At 42.7% G+C, this 14,878-nt stretch overlaps 3 protein-coding genes across 5 annotated transcripts; 1 reads left to right on the top strand and 2 right to left on the bottom strand.

The window, feature by feature from the left end:
• Positions 1-399: 399 nt before the first annotated feature.
• LOC117859401 (protein SENSITIVE TO UV 2) lies at positions 400-6,425 on the bottom strand. Of its 3 annotated transcripts, none has more exons than XM_034742604.2 (13): positions 5,821-6,422; positions 5,693-5,731; positions 5,376-5,473; positions 4,941-5,179; positions 4,824-4,855; positions 4,419-4,745; positions 4,100-4,168; positions 3,164-3,246; positions 2,400-2,660; positions 2,212-2,318; positions 1,444-1,667; positions 1,003-1,181; positions 400-756 (listed from the first exon to the last, which is right to left on the bottom strand). In XM_034742604.2, the coding sequence occupies exons 1-13, from the start codon at positions 6,310-6,312 to the stop codon at positions 519-521; spliced, it is 2,388 nt and encodes a 795-aa protein (XP_034598495.1). In that variant the 5' UTR covers positions 6,313-6,422; the 3' UTR covers positions 400-518. The 3 variants fall into 3 exon arrangements, with proteins under 3 accessions (XP_034598495.1, XP_034598494.1, XP_034598496.1); XM_034742603.2 differs by having other exon boundaries at positions 4,941-5,182; positions 5,821-6,421; XM_034742605.2 differs by lacking the exons at positions 400-756; positions 1,003-1,181 and having other exon boundaries at positions 1,527-1,667; positions 2,212-2,272; positions 4,941-5,182; positions 5,821-6,425.
• A 245-nt stretch (positions 6,426-6,670) lies between these two features.
• LOC117859437 (uncharacterized) lies at positions 6,671-10,444 on the bottom strand. Its single transcript, XM_034742606.2, has 4 exons — positions 10,287-10,444; positions 9,759-9,923; positions 8,377-8,795; positions 6,671-7,434 (listed from the first exon to the last, which is right to left on the bottom strand). The coding sequence occupies exons 2-4, from the start codon at positions 9,921-9,923 to the stop codon at positions 6,996-6,998; spliced, it is 1,023 nt and encodes a 340-aa protein (XP_034598497.1). The 5' UTR covers positions 10,287-10,444; the 3' UTR covers positions 6,671-6,995.
• A 389-nt stretch (positions 10,445-10,833) lies between these two features.
• On the top strand, positions 10,834-14,236 carry LOC117859453 (uncharacterized). The gene is made up of 7 exons (XM_034742607.2): positions 10,834-11,192; positions 11,964-12,054; positions 12,343-12,458; positions 12,749-12,808; positions 12,916-12,981; positions 13,502-13,707; positions 13,912-14,236. Exons 1-6 carry the CDS (start codon positions 11,136-11,138, stop codon positions 13,694-13,696), a joined length of 585 nt encoding a protein of 194 aa, XP_034598498.1. The 5' UTR covers positions 10,834-11,135; the 3' UTR covers positions 13,697-13,707; positions 13,912-14,236.
• Positions 14,237-14,878: the final 642 nt, after the last annotated feature.

Genomic DNA, 14,878 nt, shown 5'->3' with positions numbered 1-14,878 from the left:
GCCAGAACCAGTCACCGTTCCACTTCCGTCTCCCAACGAGGTAAATCAAGGACAAAATCCATCCGGGCAGCATTCAAACATTGTCCAGGATTCCAGGTCAAGAGAGAAGTTGAAAATGCCATTAAACCTGCGATGGCCAACGCCATATGATGTCCAAATGAATCTGATATACATTTCCATGGGCATTGCCGTGCCGTAGTGCCACTACATTCTCTCTACCCCAAAATGGCGAGGAAGCTGCCTCTGTACACCACCAACCAAAAGGTATCTACTCGCCCCAGCCAAGCCAGTCCAACCCAACCCAGAAATAGATCCTAGGGTTAGTATAAGAAATAAATAAACTAAACTTCCCGATCAAAATCATCCCCCCCCCCCCCCCCCCCCCCCCCCCCCCCCGGTTTCCGTGGTACTATCCAATCCAAATTCCTAGCTACCCAGGGATTTGGAGCGGTCAACTGATGAATTCCGCTGCTCCTGGATACCTCAAACTCCTGTGAGAAGCGCTCGGATTGGACCCGTCAATATTCAATTGTCAAGGGTTTCTCCTCCAGGAAAGCATATACTCGCGACCTGAACTTCTGGGCCAGCTCAGCAAGATCGTTTGCCATCTGGGTATGGGGTAACCGGTTCGCGACATCAATTGTCAAGGTTGCACAAAGCTTACTGCGTGTCAGCACTTCCAAAGTTGGTTTTGAAAAGTTTGCATGTGATGCCAGCCGGTTCAGAAGGATAAGAGCCTCTCTCATCAGCAGACACCTGCAGAAACCATTTTCACATTAGTACTTGTATAACAAACACAGGTTCTTAAGGGCAACTGAAAGCGGTGCAGGTTAAGATAGATAGTTGCCAACAGGAAGGTGCAGATTGCACTGAGCTTAGATGGTTAGCATTCATTCATTGCCACTGCTCTATATCCATGCACTACTTGCTATTTCCAAAATCACAGTATGATCCAGCAAGCTAGTAATGCACAAGACTGGGACGGAAAAAGTTTGAGAGTACCTTTCTTTCAGTAACTCCTGTGTTTCAAATTGCATTTGGGATGCAAGGACTTGCATTATTAGCTCCAAGAAATTGGCACCACGGGCACTCACTGGACCTAAAAGCACCTCATATCCCAATTTGCCACTGGAAGCAATATATGCTAACAGAACGATAACAAGCCGGCAAAGCTCAATTTCCTGAAAAATAAAATCTTAATTGTTCGGCTATGAAGTAAAGTGAAATGACAAGTTAGGAAGCTATGCTGAATCTGAATTGTCTCTAGCTAGACCCTTGGGAACACTATACAATGCTTTTTCTTTAACGATGGTAGGTGAAAAACAATCACTATGTTTAATCCATTTGGTCTAGTCTTGAAGGGTTCCGATATCACAGAATAGACTCTAGCTAAATATTTCTAAATGCGGATTTGCAGCCTGAAAAACTTAAGAAGTAGCATACCAGAGAACAAGTTGTCCCACAGGACAAACACTCAGATAAATCCACTAGAACTGAGCTTATGACTTGTGATCCATCATTTTGACACCCTTCTGATTCCATCTGTTCAGAACCATCTTTGCCTCCAATACGCAGCAACTTCAACCTATCATTTTCACACCCTTCTGATTCCATCTGTTCACTGCCATCTTTGCCTCCACTACACAGCAACTTCAACATCACTGGGCCTACCAGAAACAGGAATTAGGTTGCAATTGCAAGGATAAAAGGCATGCACTGTTCAACAAGCACAACAAGATATATTCGAAGTGGAAAACAAATTGTTTAACCAGAAACCTCCATTAAACCAATTCCACAACAACTGAACGTAACTGCTACATAAGCATTTCAAAGGAAGGGATGGGACAGAAACACCGGGTAACTACAGTTTACACTAGAAACGCCAAAATCATGCCTTTTCCATCTAGACATTAAAAATAAGAGCTTGAAATAGAGATACCAGAACCAATTCCCGTTATGCTTATGAGGAATGGAGGGATGGGGAGTCCCCTAGGGGAAGATGAGCTTTTGGTACACAATTAACTCAAGTGTAGGAATGCCTGAAACATTTAAGTTTCCCAGGCATGTCTAAAAACTAGGGAATGGAACGATACTCCATGTGCTGTCTTCTATTAGAGGTCCTAAAGTACATGCCGTAAAACTTTCTAAAGCTAGTATCTTCTGTTCTAAAGCTAGTGGGAAGAAATGAAACATATGAGCACGAGAACTTACAATTCAAAAGCAAGAAAAGTAGACGCACAGAATGCTTCTTTACAAGCAATCCATTTTCTTTCTGCAATAGCAGATGCAATCTTGTTATTACAGAAGTAAATCCGAATCTGAAAGTAGCAACATTATATCATTAGCATCCAACCTTGTGACCAACTAAAAAAGGAAACACTACTCAGATGCTTGTTTACCTGTGGCGTTCCTCTTTGGGATCTGTTGTTCTTAAAATGAGAATCATTATGGATAATGCATCAGTTCGAATTGTTTCTTCTGAGTACTTGACCGCAACTTGAAGCATTACAGTGAAGACTGAACTCCAGAAAGTAAAAGGAAGAGACATATTATGCTGTCTCAATAGATTTTCTGCATCCATAAGGCTCAGCAAAGCGGAACTGTCTTTGTGACTGTTCTCCAAGTTTATGTTGACATATGGTTCAACAGAAACATTGTTCCTGAGGGTACACTGAGAAAAATCAAATTAAAGTTCATAAGCATGGGAACCTACAATTGTAAACAACAAAAAGTATAGTACAATTATGCAGGCCACTTAAGTAGCAACATTTTGAATATAGAAAAAAATGCCCAGTTCATCACATTTAGAAACCACATCACCATTTCAACCCCTAAAAAATAGAAAAACTGAAGCAGAACGAGATGCATGGTTTACAGATCGACAAAGCAAAATAGTAGCAGACCAACAGATATCATTTGAAGCACTACAAATCACTTTACAGCTCAGAGTCAGGGTAAAATATCCAAGTTGAAATCGAATTTGAGAAAGAAAAAAAACTTGGATCTTAGTTAAAAGGAACAAAAACAGTTTGTTTTGCTTCATCTGATATATGGACAATTGATTACTGTTTGAGTCCAGTGATAAACCTAAGCCCCATATTTATTTCAATTGTAAAATGCAGCTATTATGGCAACTAGAAATGTATTCCATTGATGAGTATACCTTTCACTAGACTTGGTTCCATAATTCAGCAAGTGTTGCAATATACTGAGCAATATCCTCAAAGTTCTACTGACTATAGCAGCCTGAAACGAGAAGGTGAAAATAAATAGCATATAAAACAAAGCAAAAGGACTTATGTGATAAAAAAAATTTGACAGCATCAGTTGAGCCACAATCCATAGGAAAGGTGAAAGATAAACTGATTTATATAGCCAAACCATTACAGCAATGTGCAGGACAAAATTAAGTGTATTATTTCATCGTTATTGTTCCAACTCCCTAAGTATATATGATGAGGTGATGGATGCCATGATGGACCCAACAAAAGCCAACAGTGATGAATGAAGCTACTATTGATGTTCAAAACTGATGGTGGAATCATTTTGCTATTACTACTAGCATTTTCCCAAGTCTAAATAAATTAACTGCTGATTCTTTTATTATTCACAAATAAATCAACAAGCTAAAAGGTACAGCATTGCTTCAGTACTTGCTGCAGAAAGGGTTATAAATAGCTTTTGTGAAGATTACTTCATTCATTGTTAGTTCCTACTGATCTATGCTCGCTAGGGTCATCACTCTTCACAATAAGGTACATGTTTAAACTGGAACTTAGTAGAAATGAAATTGCTGTTCATCAGTATTCGCATTAGAAACATCATTTTCCTTCCAGCATAATCACAAAAACTCAATAGCAAATTAGGACCACTCCTAGTTTATATTGTTAGTTAAAAAATACATGTGAACAAATCAATTCTGTCATGTATCAGTCTTGAAGAAATTAGTACAAGATCACACTTAAGTGCTGCTATTTCTCCGTACCAGTGAGGAAGCAAATCACATATCCATAAGTGGTAGTTAAGCAATAATAGAAATGGCAAGATAAAATATTGCTATGGGAAAAAGGGGAAGAAACTCGGAGTCTCGAGATCTTACATTATCAAAAACACAGAGATTTAGCACTGCTTCAAGGAAAGTCTGTATTGGTATCTTCTCATTATTCATCTGCAGATAAATTGGCCATATTAGTCAACTTAAATGACTTGATTAAAATGCACAATGTAGACTTCAAATGCAGAAGACACATGCGGCAACCATCATATATCGAATTGAAATACTCATGCAATTTAGGACATATTGTGGCTGAAAACAAGTTTTATACCAGCCCCGGCATAGAAATGAGGGGGCAAAAAAGATTGGGAATTGCATGTCAGTGCAAAATGCAACAAAAAGGTGCTTTTTACATAACACTCACCTTAATGAACATGTCATATACTTGGGAAATAGCTTCATTCATGGAGGGGCTTGCTTCACAAGAAGTTTTACAGTTCTCTGTCAATCTGGTACATTGGAGAAGTGACAAAAATTCTTCTGAACAAGAAACAATGATCTTTGATATCAAATTCCTCCTTGATAAACTGTTAGTTGGCACCCCCCAGATTGCACGTAGATTGCCAGAGATACGCGCAACCGATATTTTGTTGCATTCAAGATGTCCACTGTCAGAGGTACTATCCGTCTGGACTCCTATCGCCTTAATTTCCTTGCACATAGTGCTTCTTGGTTCAAAATGGGTATTTTCCTACAACACACAGAAGATATCATGCAAATTTCCAGCAGAATATGACATAGTAGGATGCAAAAAAACTAGGGGTGTTACCTCCAGAGACAATCCTCCAGAAGTACTTATTCCTGTTCATCAAGTTGAATCGCCAATAAGATTCAAAGCAGGAGGATAACAAAAAAGTATCAGCAGCAAAATAGCTCAAAATCTTACCATTATCGATCATGGTGCGTCGCTTCAGTTCCATGTCCTCAGGTAAATCAGTTTGATGCCCTTGCTTCATATACAGATCAACTTGCAAGGAATTGGCATCATTATCTTTGCCATTTGTCTTGTCTGTTCGCCTGGTGGATGCCCAAGAAGAACCCCCAACATGCAAAGCCCCATTTGCAGGGGCATGAAAAGACTGATCAACATCCATCCCTGTGCTGCAAACATCTTTGCTGGCAAAGCTGCTGAATAAAAAGAAAGAGAAAGGGGGGAAGTGTCAACGGTCTAGGAACTGATAAAAAAAACAATACATGTGAATCAAATAATATTTCACAGTAGTCATGTTCAAATTCTTCAGAAACAAAATGCATGACTTGCTACCTCACCGTGAGCATCATGATGACTGAAATTATGTGTATATAAACCAGCAGTACTTACACATTTGCTTTTTTCATATTTTGAATCTCCACTTCTTTGGCCTTGATTTGAAGATCTTTCTTTGTTCTGTCCTTTCTCAGCTCAGAGCATTCATTTTTCTGCATACAAGATTGCAAGGAATCACCTTGTGCTGATCATACAACTTAACTAAAACAACACCGATCAATTGATAAAACGAATTTGCCCAAAGCCCCAGTTTACTATATCAGTCCTTATCTCAATGTAACTTCAATCAAGTCAAGGTTGAGCAAATGCAAAGCTCAAACAATTTACAGGAATACAGAATACAGCTAATGCCGATGAGACAGGGTACACACCAATTCATTGATTTGCTTGGAGGCACGGCTCAGCTCCCTCTGCAGTGGTTAAGATCAAAAGCGTCAGGAATAGAACACAAATGCATCAAGCCAAGTGAATGGCTCCCAAACACAGCGAGAGGAATCACCTTGAGCTTCTCGAGCTCCCTCGATTCCCTCTCCCTCTTCGCGGCCACGCGGCCGCCCGACTCCGCGATGATCGCGAGGTCGCTCTCCTCGGCCGCCGGGCGCTGGGAGAGCTCGCGCGGAGGGGAGAACCCGCGCCCGACCATAGCCATTGCCTCCCCATCGCTGGACGCCGCGGGCGGCCGCGGGAGCGGCGGGCGCTGGGTGAGCTCCCGCGGAGGGGAGAAGCGGAGCGCGGGGGAGGGGTACGACGCGGCGGGGAGGTACGAGACCGAGGCGGAGGCGGCGGGGAGGTACGAGACTGAGGTGGAGGTGGAGGCGGCGGGGAGGTAGGAGATGGGAGCGGCGGCGGGGAGGTATGAGATGGGGGCGGGCGTGGGAGTGGTAGTGGGAGTGGGGTTAGGGTTGCGGGAGGCGACGGCCTCGTCAGTGGCGCGGAAGAGCTCGTCGAGGAAGCTCGCGTCCTCCCACTCGTCGTCGGCGCCGCCGTCCATCCCCGCGTTCCCCCTCCTACTCCTCTCCCCGGCGCCGGAGTTGGAGGCGGCGGCGGCAGTGCGAGGAAAGGCAAGTGGTGTGGCGAGCTGCGGGTGGGGTGGGGTTTCGCCGTTTCGGGGGGGTTTTGGGTTCAGCCGTATTTAATTGCAAGCAAGTCCTCCCTTGGACTGGATATTTGGATAAACCTTTTTTTTCCGTTTTTTCAAAATCAAAATGCGTAGTAATAACATCAGAATATTCCCCGGAGATGTATTTTGCAGAAATTTCATTGCGAGACAGCATGAATATGAAAATTTTATTTTCCCAAAAATATTAATCCTACATAATTGACATTATAGTATCAGCCAGACAAGGAAGTAAAAAAAAAGGCTCAAATGATTCCTCTTGCTTTCTTGTCATTTCCTTTGCAATTGACTTCCAGTATTTCAATGAAACAAACCATGACATAAGGGGAAAAAAAGACTGAAGCAAAAATTCAGAAGGGGGAAATCAGGTTACAATATCCTCACCATTTTCCACTGATCCAATAGAGACCCAAAAAAAACTAGGTCATATTCAATTAACCATAGCAAATAGATACAATTAGCGACGGGCAATTATAACCACGGATCTGTCTGAATTCCAACTATCTATCTAGATTCCAGGGCCAATGTAGCCACTGTTTCATCTTTCCCTTCTCTGGTTAGCTGGCCATAATTTGCCTGATGGCTGCCCGCTGCGACAACGATAACCTTGTTGGAAAGGCCACATTGAACTTGATTACCAGCTTCCCCTTCTTCCCCGGCTCCTTCCTGATCGGCCAGCCTTCATTCTCCAGCACCACCTCGTACCCAGGGCGGACTACTTCCTCCACCCTCACAGGAAGATTCCGGCCATCAAGGGTTCTGAGGTTTATCGCCGTCCCAGCGAGGGCATCCACCAGAGGGATCTCCTGCTTTACAAGAAGGTTGTTCCCATCAAGAATGTACACATCGTGGGGCTTCAAGTCAAGGACGAAGGTCAGGTCCTGTGCCAACTGGCCATGCAGCTTGTCGCCTTTGTTCGGAAATGTAATCTTGGTTCCTTTCTTCCAGCCAGGCAACACTTCCACTGCCAAGATCTCTGTTTCAACTTCCACTCTTCTGCACAAGATGAGATTCAGATGAATAGTCTGAGAAACAGCACAATTCTTTATTTTCTTAGTAAATGTAACATCAAATAGATTTAGATATCTCAAGCTAATCATGCTGTTGTGTAATTAACAAAACGAAGAGGAATTTTGGTGTTGGTATTTGTTTCGGGGGTAAAAAAAAAGCAAGAGTAACAGTTGGGATCATTAGCCAATTATCTATCCTTCCCATTGCTTATGATTGGAGAAGGAAAGTGGGCACGCAGGACTGAAGCAAGAAGTATTTATAGAAGTGGTATACCAAGTATGATGTCAAAATGGCATGATTTTCCTCCAAAAACTGTTTCCATGTCAAGCAATTACCAGCCAGCAGGCTCATCAGAGTTCAGGCAGACATTAGCATGACCTTGCAGCCATATGCTCAAATTAACTTTTTCCAGGATTTCATTTTGGGAGTTGTCAGAGAATTTGACCGGAGTAATGAATATTATTGGAGTATGACTGCTAATTTCAGCCAATGTGAAGTTGAAAAGAGCCAAATGGACAGACTGTTCCATATCTGCAAGCTCCCGTAAACATGCTTCGATATGCAAACAAAAAATAAGTGCCGGTGACACATTTTCAACTCAAGCACCATGTATATGCATTCGATGATTCAAATCTCAGCCTTCATGATTTATTCAAATCTAGACATAATAGCATTCAGCTTGCGGGAAAAAAGGGGGAAAACATACTGGACTCAGTATAATGCAATGCAAATGGAAGATAACAGAATTCAGAGCATATCTTAAGTATGGAAGAAAAATCATGTTCTGCATGTTCAAATTTCTAAGTTTTGCAATGTTCGCACATTGATCCAAACACTTATGCAAAAAAAGAAGAAAAGCACCACATTGAAGAACAGCATATCACTACAAGGGAATTATAGGGATATGAGGAAAGACATTCAACATACCCATCTGGCTTTGCAACATTCCTAGTGATCTTCATTTTCCTTTTTGTTCCATTGTACAACTCTTCAAGAGTGCAAGGTAATGTTTTTTCCACAGGCAGTGGCTTTTCTGCCTGGCTTGTACTAGCACCACTCTCCTTCCGTGAACTAGAAGGAGCTTCACTCCTACTGTTCCTTGCTGAAGTCCAATTTGATCTTTGCTGAAATCGCATCCGGTCTTGGTCGACAGAATAAGTCTTGTTGCTTGCCATGAACTCGGCAAAGAAATCATCTGGGTCACTAGGATTGTACCGGAAATTACTTGGACCGCTTGGGCCAGCAGCTGTGGAGGAGCGGCTCTGTGAGCCAGGTGGAGGCATCCCCTTTAAGCCTTCCTCACCATATTGATCATAAATTGCACGCTTCTCTGGATCACTTAATACCTGCACTAATCATCTAGAGTTGGTCAGCAAAAGAGAAAATAAGCAACAAAGCTCCTGAAAAGGAGTTTACATTATAGAGACAGTTGAAAAGAGGAAAATATGAGACAAATCTTATACGTTGATTTTTCTACATTAGGCTGAAAGTGATCCAGAGAATAGTGCAATTTTGCTCTTTTTACTCTCTCCTGGAAGTACATGAAGACTATGAGAGGACATTTTTAACTCACAGTAACGGTACTTTACCATAACACTAAGTCCGAACCTCACCATTTCAAACCAATGTTAGCAAAGTATTTACAAGTTAGGAATTAGACTTCCAAGATGCCAGGATAGAATAATTACTTTTGAAACTTAAGAAAAGTGCAGGATCATAATATGTTTCTTTTGGCATAAGCTTCACCATCAACTTGTTTTATCGAATTTGATTTTTTTTCCCTAATATCAGAAACTAATTGATTCAAGTGGCTCTCGTTTAGTGAAAACCTATTAATATTAATTAAGGCGTGAAGACATGAAAGTAAATGGGGCAGAGGGAGACTCTTCTTAAAAAATACTCTAGCTTTGCAAATAAATTAAAAGCATGAGCTATGCGTTTCATTTGGTAGATCCAAGATGCAGATTTAAAATGCTGAATGGGAATCTAGCCATAAGTTGGAGATCCAGGTAACTTCAAACTTGAGCTCAAAAAATTTGTGACGCATTCTCAGTCTGAAATAGCTATATACATGGTATGTTTGGACTACTAGAAAAGCCAAACTTATTAGGACTTGAGGCGTTTTGAGGATACATCTATAATTAAAAGAAACATAACTCCATTTACAAAAAATAAAAGATTTCCATATGCATACATACCACCCAAATAAAAGTAAACGATCAACAACTACCATTTCCTTTCAAAAATGGGGACATATGCTTCCTAATGCGTCACATTGGAAGGAAAGCTGATGTGCAAATTTCACTTGCCTCATAGGCCTCAGTTATCTGCTTGAACTTTGCCTCAGCCTCGGCACCTCCAGTCGGGTTCTTGTCGGGATGCCACGTCCTCGCGAGCCGCCGGTACGACTTCTTGAGGTCCTCCAGGGTCGCATTGCGATTCACCTTGAGGATGTTGTAGTAGTCCATTCCCATCTGCTTTTGCAGTCAGGAAACCACAAATGTGCAGTAAACCATTAACCCTAGATCAATGTATCCCCAGACTCCGAATTTTCAGAAGCCCAAATTAACAAAACATTTGGGAGCTCCAGTCAGGGGCGGACCCAGCATAGGACATGGGTGTACCCGATTCTTTTTTTTTGCAAAGAAATCGAAGTTATTAGTAGATATATAAATACATGCACATATTGTAACTGGGTGGGATCCGGATGCAGATAGCTTACAGGAAAGGAATGGATCAATAATAGTAACTTCGCGGCAGGAAGAATAGCTCCGCGGTATTAGGGTTTGGGTGCTCCGTTTCGCGTATCAGGAGAGGAATAGAAGGGGCGGGCATACCTGGTGGGTGTTCGTCGCCTGGTGCCGGCGAAGGGCGCGGCGAAGACGTGGGGAAGGGCGCCGCCGCTAGCCCAGTCGTCGCCGGAACCCCCCTGCTGGCAGCGCGTCGGTTATTGCTGATTCTTCGTATCGTTTTTCTTATTTTTTGGGATAACTTCGCGACTCTGTCTGGGCTGGGCCTAGCAGGCTCCTGCCGGCCTAAAACGGGGTGGCGGCCTGCTAAGCGCGCTTACGGGGCTGGCTTGCGCCGCATGGTGGCGGCCTGTTAAGCCCACCACGTCGTATATACAGGACCACGCGCAGCGTAACTAGATTATGGAAAGTGCTGGATCATACAAAATTAAGAGGAGTTCAAAGTATACTTATAATAAACCCATTCCGTATCACTGTAATTTTGAAAAATCTCTTGAACATGAGACAATGTCCTTGGCAGTCTCGATTCAGAGGCGTGAGGCTTAAGAAATCCAAATCCACAGACAGAAAACACTAAGCAAAGCAAAGTATTCTAACCGCGTGGGTTGTCTTTTCCTGTGGGAGTCTCATGGCAAGCCAGACCAACCAACCCACCAGCAAGCCAAGCCAAGGAGGCAAGAAGGCAACACCACACCACTGCCGATCTCTTCTTCCTCTCCTCCTCTCTCTCCAGCTCTCGCCAAACCAGACCAGACCAACCCACCCACTGGACCGGACCGTGCCTGCTTTCTGCCAGCCCTGGCTCCCGCGATCCACTCCTCTCGAGTTCGACGGAATCCCGGGGGGGAGAGAGGGAGAACAGCAGCCGGCCGGCCGCAGAGGGCAACAGCTGCCTAAGAGCCCGCCACCCGCAGGCAGGCAGGAAGCGGCGGGGGGATGGGGCAGGCTATTCGGAAGCTCTTCGATTCCTTCTTCTCCACCAGGGAGATGCGGGTAATAATGATATCACCCTCCCTGTCCTTTCTTCCGCCTTTTATTTTTTGATTTGATTGCTTGCTTGCTCATGTAGATGTAGGTAGGTTCTTGGAACCTCTAGGCATGCCTGGTGTAGTCTGATTCTCGAACGAACCCTCGCAATCTTAGGTTACCCACTTTGGATTGTATTGTGTTTGTTCTGCTGGAGGAAATATGAATGTTGCTTGGGCTGGCACTGCACAAGAATTTGGGCGTGTGGGTTGGGCCTTGATAGGTTACAAGCTGATGCCGTTCCATGGCAAAGCTCCGATCCGAGTTCTTGGTTGGGAGTAGCGTGTGAGCAGGGGTCCGTTATTTAGGATTCTGTAATTGATTGATGTCTCTTTTAGTCTAGTTATCAACTGTGTTGTGCATAAATCAATTGAATTCGGTGCTTGGCCGCTGGTTCATTCTTGCGTTGTAAAATAAAAGAAAAAACTGTAGCATCCTTACAGTGAGCTGTGAAGTGGGAATTTTGAGGATGTGGATTGAGGAAGCATTAAGTAATGTACATTAGAAGTAGATGGGTCTACCAGGTACTGGAATCCAACCCAGCTAATTTTCTTATCGCTAAAATGGACTGAAAAGATATCTTGTGATTCTAGTTAAATATACTTCTTTTCAGGTATCCACCTTGACCTAATGAATCATTACATAAAGTCTTTACTCATTGCATCATCCTAAATCAAGTTCTGTTTTTATTAATGGTTATCTGAGTCTGTCACTAATAGTGCGATTACCTTCTTCAAGGTTGTGATGCTTGGTTTGGATGCAGCTGGTAAAACAACAATATTGTACAGGCTGCACATGGGAGAGGTTCTTTCAACAGTCCCTACAGTGGGTAGGTGACCCGTATCATTATTTATTTCCTTATCTATCTACAATGCTGAATCAGTGAGGTGTGTCAACCTTTGTCTTTACAATTTGGATGATGGGGTGAAAAGACCATTTCCAGTCAGTTCATATATTAATATGTTTTTTAAACACTTTCTTCTAAATCATGTTACCTCGTATAATGCTCTGGAGTTTATTCCTTTTTTCTTTTGTTCTTTTCAACTTTGTTGCATACCTTATTTCTCCATCCATTGATCTAATGGTTGCCTCTGGTAACATAAATTCTCCCCTGCAGGTTTTAATGTGGAGAAAGTTCAGTATAAGAATGTGGTATTCACTGTGTGGGATGTTGGGGGCCAAGAAAAACTCAGGTCGCTGTGGAAGATGTATCTCAGTAATTCTGATGCACTGGTAATGACTATTACATGGAAGTCTATATATACGTTCTAGCTTTTCATTATGTCTGTCTGGTTCTTTCGTAGCTCTAATATTTCTCACTTCTTGCTTTGAACTTTGCACATTGTTTATCTCCAATTGTAGTTAATTTCCAAATCATGGCATATGTGCATACATGGTCTCAAATCTAAGCACATTTTGTAGAAAACTGCATCGTTGAACTTAGTAAACTGGTGTAAAGAACATAAATGAAGAGCATTTAGTGGTCTTGCTAAGTTTGTGTTTCAGCTTTCGACTTGTTGCAGATCTATGTCGTTGATTCTTTGGACAGAGAAAGGATTGGAGATGCAAGACAAGAATTTCAGGTTACTATTTCATACTATCTCCATCAATACAGAACTTCCTGGCACCTTGAATTATGTCTGTTGATGATATGAGGTCCTATTAACATGCATTCTTTTTATCCTTCCAGACTATTATCAAGGACCCTTTGATGGCAAACAGCATAATCTTAGTATTCGCAAACAAGCAGGACCTGGTAAGTTAAACCAAGAATTTGGAGTGCTAACTGCTACTTGTGTAGTTTTTTATTACTGTACTGGCATTCTCACATCAACTGCTTATGTGACTGTATTACATGTTCTTTCTTTAACTCTTTCCTTCTTTGCATATTCAATTCTCTTACAAGGTTGCGTGGTATCCAATGTCTTTTGCATTGATTCTATGCGAGTCAAATTTACCTTGTAAAATACAAACTTTAACCTGCACTCTTTTCTTTTGAGATGTTAACCTGTACTACATGTTAGCGAGAAATCAGGGTTTTTACTTTCATTAAACAGTGAATATGTAGACCATGCTGTGTAGGAACTGTTATGAAAACTGCTTGTGTCCATATGAAGCTTTTTAGAGTACCATGAAAACAATCCTTTGAAATTCAGTATGGCTAATTGAAAAATGGCAAGTTTAGCACAACTGCGAATGCCTGCAGATTTATGAAAGGTTCGAATGAGCAGTAATAGAGTTACATTCCCAGACTGATGCCTTTCTTCTTCGTGCAGAGAGGTGCGATGAGCACAGATGAGGTTAGCGAAGGACTGGGATTGCATGATCTCAGGAACAGAATATGGCACATACAGGGGACCTGCGCACTCCGTGGTGAGGGCCTATACGATGGGCTTGACTGGCTTGCATCCACCTTGAAGCAGCTGCAAGAATCAGGCCATGCAACTTCAGTTGCTGGCCCTTCCATCTAACTCAACAGAAGGTTCTATAACATTCCGAGCACACGTTTGAACTCCTTTTGTTTGTGGTACTAAGAGATGAACATCGACCGTTTCCTTTTGCTTCCACCTAACTTGTTGCAAGTCCAAGATATGTTATCGCTATTCATTTTTTTAGTTCTCTCCGTTCATGAATGTATGATGTCAATGCTTCGACCAATTCTGAAATGCCTGTTCTGTTTGTGCAGTGACCTCGGTGCCTCAACCAGATGATGCCTGGTGCCGTGATGATCCGTTCATTTGCCACAAGCCCACAGGAATATGCTCCAGCGCAAGCATTCCTTGGTGTGGCTGTCCAGTGCCCGCAGATGGAATTCGTTTGCTTCATATGAGCCAATTCACGCGGCAGGAACTCGCATACTTTCTTCCTAGATGTTTGTAAAGCCTTAGATGAGAGGACGTTGTGTGTATCGACATTGATCTTGTCTTGTGTGTATACTTGAAGGCTGGTGCATGCTGTTGTTTTGGTGATTGATTTCATGTCAATAAAAGAATTGCTTTGTGATTCTAGCACATACAAGCTTTTGGCAAAGTGCTAGCAATTGCGGAATGTGTTGCTGCTTCTTTTTTTTTCTCAAACATGGCTGAGTGCTACACTTAAAACGAAAAAAAGCCCAAACCAAAAAGATACACTTTCCATTTTATAAACAGTAAAATATTCCCTTTTTGCAAGGAAAGAATACTCCTGAAAATGCTAAGGCCCCGTTTTCTTCCACTGACTTATTTTTAGCACCCGTCACATCGAATGTTTAGATACTAATTAGGAGTATTAAACGTAGACTATTTACAAAACCCATTACATAAGACGAATCTAAACGGCGAGACGAATCTATTAAGCCTAATTAGTCCATGATTTGACAATGTGTTGCTACAGTAAACATTTGTTAATGATGGATTAATTAGGCGTATACCAGAGGGCCTCTCCCAGGAGAACGGTTTTTCGGGTTACGCAACGCCGCGGAGACCTACGGCCGCCTCCTAACACGGTCCATGACCGTGTCGCCCGCGAGCAACGAGCTCGCAGGCACGGCGAGGACGATCTCCGACACCGGCTCCAACAACGGGAGCCCCCACCCCTCGCGTGAGTGCCTCATGGCCGACGCGCACTCCGAGGGGTCCAACGACAACGGCGCTGAGGGGAGACAAAGGACTCCT

Source organism: Setaria viridis, chromosome 1 (genome assembly GCF_005286985.2).
Source record: "Setaria viridis chromosome 1, Setaria_viridis_v4.0, whole genome shotgun sequence".
In the NCBI taxonomy this organism is placed as follows: Eukaryota; Viridiplantae; Streptophyta; class Magnoliopsida; order Poales; family Poaceae; genus Setaria; species Setaria viridis.
This window is presented reverse-complemented; position numbering and strand designations above follow the sequence as displayed.